At 45.5% G+C, this 13,508-nt stretch overlaps 1 protein-coding gene across 3 annotated transcripts in view; it reads left to right on the top strand.

Moving 5' to 3' along the window:
• frs2a (fibroblast growth factor receptor substrate 2a) overlaps positions 1-13,254 on the top strand; it is a 36,702-nt gene extending 23,448 nt beyond the window's left edge. The window contains exons 2-8 of one of the 3 annotated variants that reach the window (XM_010892016.4): positions 4,851-4,946; positions 5,020-5,076; positions 5,611-5,702; positions 8,498-8,684; positions 9,989-10,150; positions 11,203-11,366; positions 11,585-13,254. In XM_010892016.4, the coding sequence (XP_010890318.2) occupies positions 5,637-5,702; positions 8,498-8,684; positions 9,989-10,150; positions 11,203-11,366; positions 11,585-12,868 (1,863 nt within the window). In that variant the 5' untranslated portion in view covers positions 4,851-4,946; positions 5,020-5,076; positions 5,611-5,636 and the 3' untranslated portion in view covers positions 12,869-13,254. Of the gene's footprint in view, positions 1-4,203; positions 4,272-4,850; positions 4,947-5,019; positions 5,077-5,610; positions 5,703-8,497; positions 8,685-9,988; positions 10,151-11,202; positions 11,367-11,584 lie in introns of those variants that run through there. The other 2 variants (XM_034287979.1, XM_010892015.3) reach the window with 2 other exon arrangements.
• Positions 13,255-13,508: the final 254 nt, after the last annotated feature.

Raw genomic sequence — 13,508 nt, 5'->3', positions numbered from 1 at the left:
CTCCCTGCTAAGGCAGCTTAGGCTGCTAAGCAATGATGTTGCTAGGGCTAGCTGAATCACGCTAACAAGCTGTGACACTGTTTTGGCTGGCTGAACCATGCTACTAAGTTATGTCGCTGCTAAAGCTAGCTGAATCACACTAACAAGCTATGCTGCTGCTATGGCTAGCTGAAACACGTTAACAAGCTATGCTGCTGCTAAGGATAGCTGAATCACACTAACAAGCTATGCCCCTGTTTTGGCTGGCTGAATCATGCTACCAAGTTATGCTGCAGCTAAGGCCAGGATGAGGGTTTCAGTCTGTCTGATCTTGTCATGTGATGACACATTTTAACAGCAGAACACCAAGACAAAACAAAGTGATTTTCTGTTGACTGTGTTGGTGTGCTGCTCTGTCAGATCTAGCCATTACTGACTTAATTTGAAAAAACAATATACTAGCCATGGACCTTCTTTAGTTCTATACTCAATGCAATACATCTAATATGTTTTAAAATGTAGGCTAATATAATCTGAGATAGGTACATACATTTTGGAGTTTTTAAATGAAATGTCTGTAGATTTTGTTTGATTCTTGAAGAATGTAACTTTGATATTCAACATCAGCTTACTTCAACACTGTCCTTCTCCATTCCTCAACTACTAAATTAATCAGTGGGCATTGTGACTTTGATACTTACAAATCCCAGATTTTCCCTTTTTAAAGAGAGAAACTGTTTATTTATTTTTACGTTTTGGAACGCAGACAGAAATCCCTAATGCCTTTTAAATGAGTTGTAACTCGTTCCTTCTCGTCCTTCCCTTGCCAGCAGAGCCAGGCAGGATCCGCGGAGAGAACAAACTACGATGCTGGCTGAAACGGAACGTGTTTGTTTTTTCTCCTCCTCGGATTTCAGAGAATGTTTGCGTTTTCTTTCGTTCGTCTGTGGTAATTCCACGTCAAGAGCACAATGACAGGACTCATTTCACATAACCTAGGAAAGGCTATTTAAGTAACAGTGAATGATATCTGTATTTTTTCCAGGCATCACTCTCTTCCTTTGAACTTCCCTGCTGTGGCAATGACTGCTGCACGTGGGCATGTGTGTAAGCTTAAGGTGTAGCCAGGGAGTGTTGTGACCCCCAGGGAGTGTTGTGACCCCCAGGGAGTGTTGTGACCCCCAGGGAGTGTTGTGACCCCCAGGGAGTGTTGTGACCCCAGGGAGTGTTGTGACCCCAGGGAGTGTTGTGACCCCAGTTAAGAAAGCAATTATATTCATAGGCAATCAGAACACACCAGTACATATGTACAAATACAAAACACCACATTGTCCTCCGGGTAATCTGTTACTCAGATTTTTATACATTTTTCTCATACAAACAAATCTCCATTTTACATTACCTTTGTGTAATTTAGTGGATGCTCCTATTCAGAGCGAATTACAGTAGTACATACGTGTATTTACTACTTTCAGTTAACTCTCTGTTACATCTCTCTGTTACATCTCATACACAAAGACAGTTGATAGCCCATGTCTCTTGTTACTGCCCAGTCAGTCTGTCAGTCCAGTCCTCTCAAGTCACCACAATCTACTTGTCGTTTCCTCCCTCCTATTGGCTGTTTTGTAATGAGGATGAAAATAAAGGTTCTGTGAGGTGGCTGTATCTGTCACTCCCCCTATTCTCCAGTTTTTGGTTTTGCCCATTCCGGCTCCCAGGCTAAGCTCCATTCCCAGGCTGACCACTGGTGTTGACATGGGGGTGATCAGGGCCCAGCTAAAAATAGACCAGGAATGCCGGGAAGAATGCACGCAAGCCTTCAAGATCCCTCTTCAGAGAGCGGGCAGAGAGGTTGGACAATACCAACCCACTCCCCTTTTCTATGTCGTTTTTTCTTCTTCTACACCTTTCTCCCTTTTTTTACTGTCTACACACACGCCACATGAAGTTCCCTCCCTCGCTCAGACTTTCTTCTCCCCTCCATCCGTCCCCTTCGTCTCTACCTGTGAAAACAGGATGGCGGAGCTTGGCTCAGTGTCACAAAAGTAAGAGTGACCTGAACGGAGCGCCAACTGTCGGTCACAACGGGAAGACAGAGGAGAGGTGTTGGATAGTCAGCTCGTGTGTCTGACTGACCGCCATGTTGTTGACTTTGAGTCGCCCCCTGAAAGAGATTGGCGAAGAGTGTGCAATGTTAACTTGGACACTGATATTTTTGGGCGGGGGATTTGTGGTCCACTGGTGACATCCTCATGTTCCGTGCTCACATGTGGCTCACCGCTGGAGACCGGGGTTCAAAACCTGAGCCCTTCTCTGTGTCTCCATTTCACTGGTCTCTCTCCACAGTCGATGAATGCCTTGCAAAGAAATATAAGTAAATGAGGGTGGGTGTCAAAAAATTTTGTATTAACCTATACATGTTATAAATTGTTATACATTAATGTGTGCATTAATGTTTTTCCTCTTATTTATATTTTGTCTCATTAGTTTCCAGTTGCCATGGCAAAGTAAACACATTTTTCTAATGCAAATTACACTACTGAAATTGAAACAGGAGGGAGAGAGAGTGTGTGTGTTGGAGAACTGGGGAGGAAAGAGGTTCAAGATTTTCTGAGGTGTCTGTTGTACATTAACAATGAAGTTACGTAGAGAAGCAGGCGGACTCTGGGATTAGCATAGCCTGTTTAACATGTTATTCAGACAGGATGCTCTTGGCCTGTTAATGACATACTTCATTAAAATCCACAAAAAACATTTCTTATTTTTTAAAGGTTTTGTATATGTATCGACAATGAGGATACAAATGGTTTTCTCCACACAGTGAGGTTGACCATGAATGAATCTCTTTAAACCGCCAGGTAGACCACCTGTTTCACCTCAATAACCACCAGGTAGACCACCTGTTTCACCTCAATAACCACCAGGTAGACCACCTGTTTCACCTCAATAACCACCAGGTAGATCATCTGTTTCACTTCAGTAACTACCAGGTAGACCGCCTGTTTCACCTCAGTAACTACCAGGTAGACCACCTGTCTGTCTTCAGTAACTACCAGGTAGTCCACCTCTACCTTCAGTAATAACCAGGTAACACATTTGTAGGGGTTGTCTTTTTGAGCCAAATGAAGGGGTTTAGGTTGGTTAACCCTGCTCTTGCTTTATGGTGAACTTTCACTTATGTACCGATCTAGGAACAGCAGTCCCTCCCTACTAATCTTTAACGATTTGTGTGGAAAAATACAAAACTTTCCCAAGATTACTGTCATAGGGAAAACCTGTCCTATGATTGTTGGATACCCAGTGGAGCTGGGACTTTCCCCTAGGTACAGATCTGGGATCAGTTTCCTTTCCCTCCAGGATGGCGCCTGTAGAACGTCCACTATACCTTCAACCATTTTTCCTAAACACAGACACCAGTCCAATGTAACAACGCTCTTTGATCAATAGTTCAAAACTTAACCATGTAAAGTTATGGTATACTAACATCCCCTATCCTTGTAGTACAGTGAAATTCCCTATCGTTGTAGTGTAGTAACATCCCCCATCAGGGGGTATGCAGTCTAACTGTTCATTGAGCTTAATGTTTCATTAGTGCCTTAAATCTGAGGGCTCTGCTTTCTCTGCCTATTTCACAGTATTGTACAGAACTTCTGAAACTGTTCTGGTTTCAGCACTGAATATAGGTTACTTACAGCATGAAGCTAATAGTTCACCATGTGTTGGCCTCCAACTGTGGGACTATAGGAAACCAGCCTGCCTTTGGGCACATTCTGTGGGACTAGGAAAACAGCCTGCCTTTGGGCACATTCTGTGGGACTAGGAAAACAGCCTGCCTTTGGGCACATTCTTCTCTTCACTTTTCTGTTTTATGAAAGATTGAGTGGGCTGATATAGCCTGGAGCCCCGCGTTCTTTATTAGCCTGACACCCTCTCTGCTACAGTAGTTCTCTATCTCACACACACACACATATACATACACACACACACACACACACACTCTTGACGGCCCATTTCTGGTTATTCTCCATCACTGCCAGGTCCAACTATCAGTCTGGTGTCAGTCAGCCCCCACTGTCCATCCTCCAACTCTGTCAATCTTTTTGTTTTATTTTCCACGCCCTCCACCTCTGACCTTTCTCGTGCAGCCGCCCACCTGACCACTGTATGCTTGTCTTCCCTCATTGGCCGCGCGTGTGCTGAGGATGCATTAGGAGGGTTCTGCGAGAAGCGCGCATGCGCGCATGCACGCTCATGCGCAAGATTGGAAATGGTGACCCCTCTCACTCCTGAAAGTAGGTCTGTGTTTCGTAACATAGGTTTTTTTGCATATGATGGAAAAAGTTTAAAGAAAAAGTAGTTTCAAGAACACCTGCGAGAACATTCTTTCTAGAAAGGACATAGAGTGCTTAGCCTGTTGGATTTGGACTGTCGTTTGATTGTAAACGGTATCCCCAGCACTGCGGAGTGCAGCTGCAGTCATTCTCTATTGACTTCAGTCTTAAAACACTTTGTTTGTCAACTAGCTATGGCTACTTGGGTCAATTTTGACATTTTTGTCAACAGTAAAATAACGCATGTATCAATTACAATTATTACTGGGAACAAAGCCCCATAAAAGGTATGTCTTATCACGTGCTTATCATTTCAGGTATGTGTAGTGAAGCTGAAATGGCAGGGCATAGTTTTGGACCTCAACATGGTGATCTCTAACTTTGTTGGTGTCAAGTTTCAGTGGATTATTTTCATTGATGGAAGCAAACTGAAATCAATGATCAATTGCTGCCAAATACATCAGGATGGAGGGCATTTGAATGACTAAATCTCAATCCCAAAGTATTTTTTATTTATTATATTCTGCTTCTTTCTTTCAGCCTGGGCAGGCCAGTCAGGGAGCCATGGTCAGGAGACATGACTCAGAACCCAGTGGCAGGGAGGGAACCAGAAACATTCATGGCTACTAGATATAGGTGAGTAACCAGTGATGTGTACATTATATTGACACACCTTTATTGTACGTCTGACTGATTCCATCCTGAACAGACTACTTGAAGAAACCTTGCCCTGGAATAAACCTGAAAAGGATTGTGCAGGAACCAGGTAAAATGGGGTTCTTTGAAGGATGTCATAGGCTAAATCCACAGTTTTAATTTAAAGAACCCCTAAAATAAGCCCCGGGAAACCTTTAATTTTAGGACTAGAAGGAAGATGCTGTATGAAGGTCAGGCAGGCTAGTTTAGTGGAGCTGCTACAGCAGTCTGCCCCCTGCTGGTCAACAAGGGGCAAGACAATCCAAAGTGCAATGTCATTGATTTGCAGCCCACCAACCGCGGATACATTTTCCAGTTCAAATGGTTTCATTTGAAATGCAGCCAAGTTTTGTTAGAGCCATGGCTTCAGCGTTACGCCACCTCCTCTCAACACACACAAGGCACACTGACACAGTCTCCATTTTTCCATTTCAGTCTGTGATAATATTGTCAATACTTCATTCTCCATTTTGTTTTTTTTCCTTCAGAGATCTTTCTAAAGCCAATGCTGCTGTAGTTGTTCATTTCTGTCCTCCCACTCTCCCGGTCACCCTCTGTCTCTTTCTCTCTCTTGCGCTCTCTCTGTTTCTCCCTGTGCGTGTAGAAATCAGATGGTGTTCTAACGAAGCCATGGGTAGCTACTGTAGCTGTCCTGACAAAGACTCCATCCCTGATACCCATCAAAGCAAATTCAAGGTGGGTCCTCGTTTTTTCTTCAGCTGTAATCCCTCTTCCCAATTCTGTCTGTCTTTCTCTCTCCTCTTTCTGTTTTATTCGCTCTCTCTCTGTTTTCCCCTCTTTCTCCACTCCTAAACAGCTCTTCCCTATGAATATCTATAAACTATTTTCAGGTATTTGTATGCTTTATTTGATAGAGACAATGGGGAAAGATAGAGGAAAACGGTTTTGCTGAAAGAGCAGTGGGCTGGATTCGAACCCACGTTGCAGCTGTACATTTGCTCCTGAGGGAGTGGCTAAAACTGCTGGACCACCCTACACCTCTGGACCACCCTACACCTCTGGACCAGCGGAGACCACTGGACCAGCGGAGACCACTGGACCAGCGGAGACCACTGGACCAGCGGAGACCACTGGACCAGCGGAGACCTCTGGACAACCCTAGACCTCTGGACAACCCTAGACCTCTGGACCAGCCTAGACCTCTGGACCAGCCTAGACCTCTGGACCAGCCTAGACCTCTGGACAAGCCTAGACCTCTGGACAAGCCTAGACCTCTGGACCAGCGGAGACCTCTGGACCAGCGGAGACCTCTGGACCAGCGGAGACCTCTGGACCAGCGGAGACCTCTGGACCAGCGGAGACCTCTGGACCAAACCTTGACCGCTGGACCAAACCTTGACCGCTGGACCAAACCTTGACCGCTGGACCAAACCTTGACCGCTGGACGACCTTCTGCCTACTTATCTTAGGGAGGGGCCTTCTGTAAATGTTTGTTTCTTCTTTCATTCACATGATGTGAAAGAATAAGGTAGCAACTTTTACCAAGGGCGTTTCAGGACTATTATTTTATTAATTCAACCTTATTTTACCTGGTCAGGACAGACTAAGAACAGAACCCCATTCACAGTAACAACCTTGGGATCAATTAGGTTTAACTGCTTGCTTAGGGACAGAACTTGACATTTCTTTACCATTGGCTGACACATTGTTTGTTCTTTTTCTGGGATGATATTTTGAAAAGTATTGACCTCACAGACTACTTGTCACATTTTCAGTGTGTCTGCTTTGAGGCGCGATTTTTGTCCATTTAGCTTAACTCTGCTAAGTTTTGTTATAACCAGTCAGCCAGGCATATGGATTCTGGGTTAAATAACTGATCTGGTTGTCAATTATCTGACTCTGCAAATCATTAACCAATCAGCCTGACCGTTTTGGTTTCTAGGCCAAAATCTATGCTGGGCTGTACAATATTGTTGTAGGCCAGAATCTATGCTCTTGTGTACTGTGTTGTGGGCTGGATACTGTGCTGTTCTGTACTGTCTTGTAGGTTAGATGCTATGCTGTTCTGTATTATGTTATAGGCCAGATGTTACGCTGTTCTGTACTGTTGTAGGCCAGATACTACGCTCTTCTGTATTATATTGTAGGCCAGATGCTACGCTGTTCTGTACTATGCTGTAAGGCCAGATACTACGCTGTTCTGTACTAAGTTAAGCACAAATATTAATCAAGATTGTCTGGCCAGTAACCAAAAGGTCAGTGTTTCCAATCCTATTCTAAAAAGTAACATTAATTATATTGTTGTGCCCGTGAGCAAAGTGTTTCACCCAAACGGCTCCAGTTAGTCTCGCTGTATAACAGCACCTGCTAAATGATAGAAATGTACAAATGTCATTATTAAGTTGTTGGCCAGATGCTAAGCTAGTCTGTATTATGCTGTGCTCTCATTCAGAACCCATATCACACACTTCCAGTCTAAAGTAAATCCACAATCGGTATCTCTGCTACCAACTTTAATTGTAAGTCCCGTTTAGGCAAATGCCTCCTCTACCTCAGCTCCCTCCTGAACATCCGCTGCTCCAACAGCACCCTCCGGTAGATATCTCTCTCCGGTCACTCCTAAAACCTAAACTGCCTTTGGTCGACATTCATTTTGGTTCGCTACCGCCAGCTAATGTAACAAACTGCAAAAAAGCCTTCAGGCTTGACACTTTTGTCAACACCTTACTTGTGTATTATTGCACCTGCTGAATTTACAAACCTGTATTCACCATCTGTATGTGTGCTGCTGTGTTTAATGAAATGTAATGTTGGTCCTTTATTATAGTGTTTACTTGTTCATTTGCACTTATTTCTTTACCATATCAAGTACTGACGGGGGGGGGTGTCTTTGGTGCAAAAAAAAAACAATAGATCTTGCCTTGCCTATGCACAATCTTATAAGGCTCAGTAGTTTTTTTCCTTGTTACCAAGACTGAGTAGCATTCATGGTTTTGCATTGGGTCATAGCCTACTATAATTGTTTTCTGTGGAGTGTGCACTGATAATGCAATTATTGCATGCTACAACTTAGTATACAATTAAAACAATTTATCAAAAGTGTGTTTTGTGTCCTTGCACAAATTGAATCTCAGATGGTCTGATTGGCAGTGCAGATATCTCTTATTTCACCTTTTTCTTTCTTTGTAACTATTTTTCTTAGTACAGCCTTTTTACTGGCTGCATGCCAGAAACACTATTAACAGGTATTTACTTGTCTGAAAAACGCACTGATGGTTTTCTCCTTTCTCTACCTCTCTCGTTCCCGCTCTCTAATGTACTTCTCCTCCACTACCTCCTCTCGCTATCTCCCCTCTACTAACTCATCTCTCTTCACGTCCCCTCCCTTCCTCTCTCTTGCCTCTTCTCCCTCCCCGTCTCCCTTTCATCCACTCTCTCTCTCTGTCTTTCTCTGTCCGTCTCTCTCCCTCGGTACCACGCGCTACGTATCCATATGTCAATCTAAATCCATTTATCCTGTCTTTTCCCAGGTGATAAATGTGGACGACGACGGTAACGAGTTGGGCGCGGGCTTGATGGAGCTGACAGAAGAGGAGCTCGTGCTCCACACCAGGAAACGTGACGCCGTCACGTGGCCCTACCTCTGCCTTCGCCGCTATGGTTACGACTCCAACCTATTTTCTTTCGAGAGTGGGCGACGATGCCAGACTGGGCAGGGTATGCAAAGGTTTTCTCGTTATATTGCTTTTCCTTTCTTTGTGCCCATTTATTTCTCACACTTGCTACCTCTGACTACTGTTCAGAGCGTATGAACAGTAATTAAAAGGTTGCTGGATGGAATCCCAGAGCCGGGCACACGGGAAAATAAAAAGACCGCTATCCGTAATTCTAGGTGAATTATTTTGTTGGATTTTTATATTGAGTCTCTTTCACACACCCCCTTTCTGTTATATTTAAAGGGCTTTATTGGAATGGGTATACTTTTTTTTTTTTTTTTTTTACATTTCCAAAGCAGGTGAAAAAAATAAGAAAATTGTAACAAAATCTATAGCTAATTAAATTCCAACTGTTACGCACTGATTTCTAGTGTCCAAATAGCTCAAGCGTGAACACAAAGTGAAAATAAATGAAGATACATATGATTGTCCTTTTATCATGTCAAAAGGTCTCAAATCTTGCTGCTGTGATTTGACATTTCAAAATGTCACTAGTTACAGGAGTTTCATTCTTTGTGGTAATCGGAGAGAAGTGTTTCTAATGAGGTCAAACATTTAGCAGGTTAGAAATTGCAACTCTGTTTCCACATCATTGTGTGGACAGTGTGCAAGTAGCCTGTTTTCTGAAGACTCAGGTTGTCTGTACATGGTAGCCCCTTTCCATAGTAAGGCCATTCTCGCTGAGTCTGTGGCTGACCCAAAATAAAGAAAAACCTTGAATTGGCAGAGTGGTCAGGAATTCGTCTGTTTAGGGCCAGGTTGATTCTTTCCAGTGTGTCAAATATTTATTTTCTCATGATTTGGTTGGATCAAACGGTGTTGCTCGTCTGGGGCTCTGTGGGGTCTGTTTATATTGAGCAGAACCCCAAGTCCTGCTTGCGTAGGAGAGTCTCCTCTAAGCTTTGCTATGGAACAATTTAGAATCACTTTCCATTAGGTGGGTTTAAAATATAACTGCTCTTTTCTACATTTTGATAGCTAATGGGCATGGTCCTAATTCCAACTGTGTATTATTTACTTGGAGTTTTGTGTGTTATTGTACATGTTGTACATTTATTATTGTGAGTTTCTATTGGGTGTTTATCCAGTTTTGTTAGTAAGTGGACCCCAGACTTTCCAACCATAGGGTTCTATGACCGATTGGAGAATTTTAAGCAGTATCCTGATCGGGTTGCTGATTTCTTTATGTTCTTTTGGCGGCATGGAAAGCCATTTCTGCCTTGTCTCTTACATCATTCACAGTCTTGCTTAAGCTGAGGTGCCGATGATTAGGCTGAAGTAGGTGAAACATCTCTCTCCTTGCAGGTATCTTTGCGTTCAAGTGTGCGCGGGCGGAGGAAATCTTCAACATGCTGCAGGACGTCATGCACAGCAACAGCATTAGTGTGGTGGAGGAAACGGTGATGGAGGCTAACCCTACAGGATCTACTGAGGTGGAGCTTCCCTGCACACCATGCTCTCCTACCAGTAAGTCTTGAGATAAACACACACTCCTAGCAGTAAGACATGATGTATACACACAAACACACACACTTCTAGCAGTAAGTAATGATACAGACTCCTAGCAGTAATACGTGATATATACAGTATCTTACGAGTGAGTACACCCCTCACGGTTTTGCAAATATTGTCATGTGATGACACTGAAGAAATGACACTTTGCTACAGTGTAAAGTAGTGAGTGTACAGCTTGTATAATAGGGTACATTTGCTGTCCCCTCAAAATAACTGAATTGCTGGCAACAAAAGTGAGTACACCCCTAAGTGAAAATGTCCCAAAAGTTCCCCACGGTCGCACACACACACACACACACACACACACACACACACACACACTTCTAGCAGTAAGACATACATACACTCACACAAGATATATTCTCACACACACACACATTCCTACCAGTAAACCCTGGTGTATATACAAACAAATCCATGTTCAAACATATCTTACTTTAACCTGAATAAGCTAACCTGCATAAACTAAATCTATCCCTAACACTTAACCCTAAACCTAACCTGTAATGCCTAAGCCAAAAAGTCAAATTCTAACACTGCCCAATATTTTGTTTTTCCCTGAACCTCCTGCAGTTTTCTTAGTGAGGACCAGACTGACAACGTTGTGGGACTGATCAAGTTAATCACACTCACGCAGCAGAATATTTCTCAGAGACTTACCTTAAGCCTTAGCTTAAACTACCTTTAACTGTTAAAACCTCAATTTAACCCTATGCCTAATTCTATTGCTAAACTTAAACCTGAGCCTAAAAATAAGTTCCACTTTAATGTGTGGTCCAGCAAGAATGTCCTCACCTAGTGTAAAACTCAAACCAGTCCTCACCTAGTGTAAAACTCAAACCAGTCCTCACCTAGTGTAAAACTCAAACCAGTCCCCATGTAGATAGGACCACATGTCATAGAACGAACAGTCGCTCTCAGCGTACAGCGCATGCACACAAAAACACACCTGAGACACACACACACACACACACACACTCATCTTCTGCATCTCTTTGTTGTAGCTCCTGGCTGCTCTGTCCCTGCGTTAGCCAATGGGATTGGGCGCTGCCCGTCATTTGGTGAGGCCTGGTCACGACCCTCTAGCCGACATCCATCGGTAGGAAGTGCCAGGCTACCGTCGGTCGGAGAAGAGTCAACCCATCCGCTCCTGGTCGCAGACAACACAGTGAGCATGCGCACACACACACCCACACACACACACACGCGCACACACACTCTTTCATTTCCTGCATCGTGGTTAGCTTTTATCATCCTGGTGTGATGTCACCCCACTATCAGGAGTGCAATACTTCTTCTCAGGTGTTTTAGGTCCCTGTGTGTTTGTTGAACGTGTCCGGTCATTGTGTGACGGTGAATGTTCTCCTCCGTCTCCCTCCACTCCAGGTCCACACCTACGTTAACACGGCAGACGTCCAGGACGACCGGCGTACGCGCCCCGGCAGCCGTGCCCCCTCGGAGGTACGGCTGCCCAAACCCGACACCACGGCAGCCGCTACCCCGCCTTCCCCTGCGGCGACCGACACGGACACGGAGCCCCAGGTGCTGCTCGAGCCCGACGGGGTTCAATTCATCCTGGGTCCCACCCCGGCCCAGCGGAGACGGAAGCAGACGCCAGGGGGCGGGGATCCTGGGTTCAGAGGGCCCGTGGAGCTTGGCGGGTCTGGGTCGAACGGGGAGCCCAGCCCGGCAGTGCCCCCTGGGGGTCAGAGCGGGGATGGCTGTTTGGTGGATGACACTGTGAGTCTCCAGGCGGGAGACTGCGACAACGGCTACGACAGTGACGGACGGAAAGACGCTCCTCCCCCAACCAACCCAAACCCCCACCCTGGCCCTCCACCTTATCCGGCGAACGAGCTCAGCTCCATCTCTACCCCTGAACCCCACAACGGCGCCACCCAGTCTCAGAGGTCCACCCCGGTCCCAATATCGGCCCCCACACCCCGTCGTAACCGGCCCACGGTCCCTCTCCCAGACTCCTCCCACAATGTCAATAACTCCGCCCAGAGGCGCACGGCACTTCTGAATTACGAGAACCTCCCTCCACTGCCCCCGGTGTGGGAGACCGCCAGGCGCTTCTCCGAAGGCGACGAGGAGGATGAAGAGGAGGTGTATCATGGATACAGACCAAAGACCCCGTCCCTTAACGGCTACCACAACCACCACAATCATCATCATCGCCCTCATCTTCATCGCCACAGTCTAGGAGGACTGGGCCTGGACCCCATGCACAACTACGTCAACACAGAGAATGTAAACATCCCGCTTAGCGCCAAACTGGACTCAGCGAGGCTACTTCCGCGGGGTAGGGACTGCACCGGCAGGGTTGTGGGTTCCACTCCCACCATCTTCAACTTCGACTTCCGGCCGGGGCGAGTGACCGGCGGTTTGGCGTCGGATCCCCTGAGGCAGCTGAATTATATCGAATTGGAAATGGAGAAGGGTTCGGACTCGAGCGGCCCGCAGACGCCCAAGACGCCCACCACTCCCAGCGGGGTCGGCCTAGGGGGTCTCCTCCTCCCCCCGTCCACCCCCACACGGAGGACGGAACTGTATGCCATGATTGACATAGAGCGCACGGCCGCCATGTCGAGTCTACAGAAAGCATTGCCGCGTGACGACGGTACCTCTCGGAAAACACGCCACAACAGTACTGACCTGCCCATGTGAGCATAGCCACACCTAGCGTGCTGTACCTAGCGTACCGCACCTAGCGTACTGCACCTAGCGTACTGCACCTAGCGTACTGCACCTAGCGTACTGCACCTAGCGTGCTGTACCTAGCGTACCGCACCTAGCGTACTGTACCTATCCTAGCAGGTGCTGTGTCCCCATTGACCTGATTCTGGATCATCACCACACTTGTGATGCGATAGGATCAAAAGGAGTACACTACATAGGGAATAGGGCACTATTCAGGATGTGAGCACTGTCTTTTCTCCAGCTGCACCGTGACCTGACCCGTGGTCGTGTCATTACTGAGGTTTTTTATTTTTCATATCTGCAAAAAAACTAAAATTAAAAAAAAATATATGTTTTGGTGAAAGGGCTCTGGATTTATAAAAAATCTTTTTTTTTTTTTTTTTTTTTACTTCATCGGTAATCTCAAAATGTATGAATGCCATGGTAGCACACAACTAACTAGTACTGTATACTGGCTATACTTACTGAAAGGGACTTATGGTTGAGGGAATCATGTACTCTCCAGGCAGAACACCATTACAGGTACCTTTACTGAATATCCTCTAATTCTAGCCTGTATGTGTTCTTTTCTCTTTCATTGCTGTCGCTGTCACTGTCAAGCCAAATG

This window comes from Esox lucius, chromosome 18 (genome assembly GCF_011004845.1).
Source record: "Esox lucius isolate fEsoLuc1 chromosome 18, fEsoLuc1.pri, whole genome shotgun sequence".
Taxonomy (NCBI): domain Eukaryota; kingdom Metazoa; phylum Chordata; class Actinopteri; order Esociformes; family Esocidae; genus Esox; species Esox lucius.
This window is presented reverse-complemented; position numbering and strand designations above follow the sequence as displayed.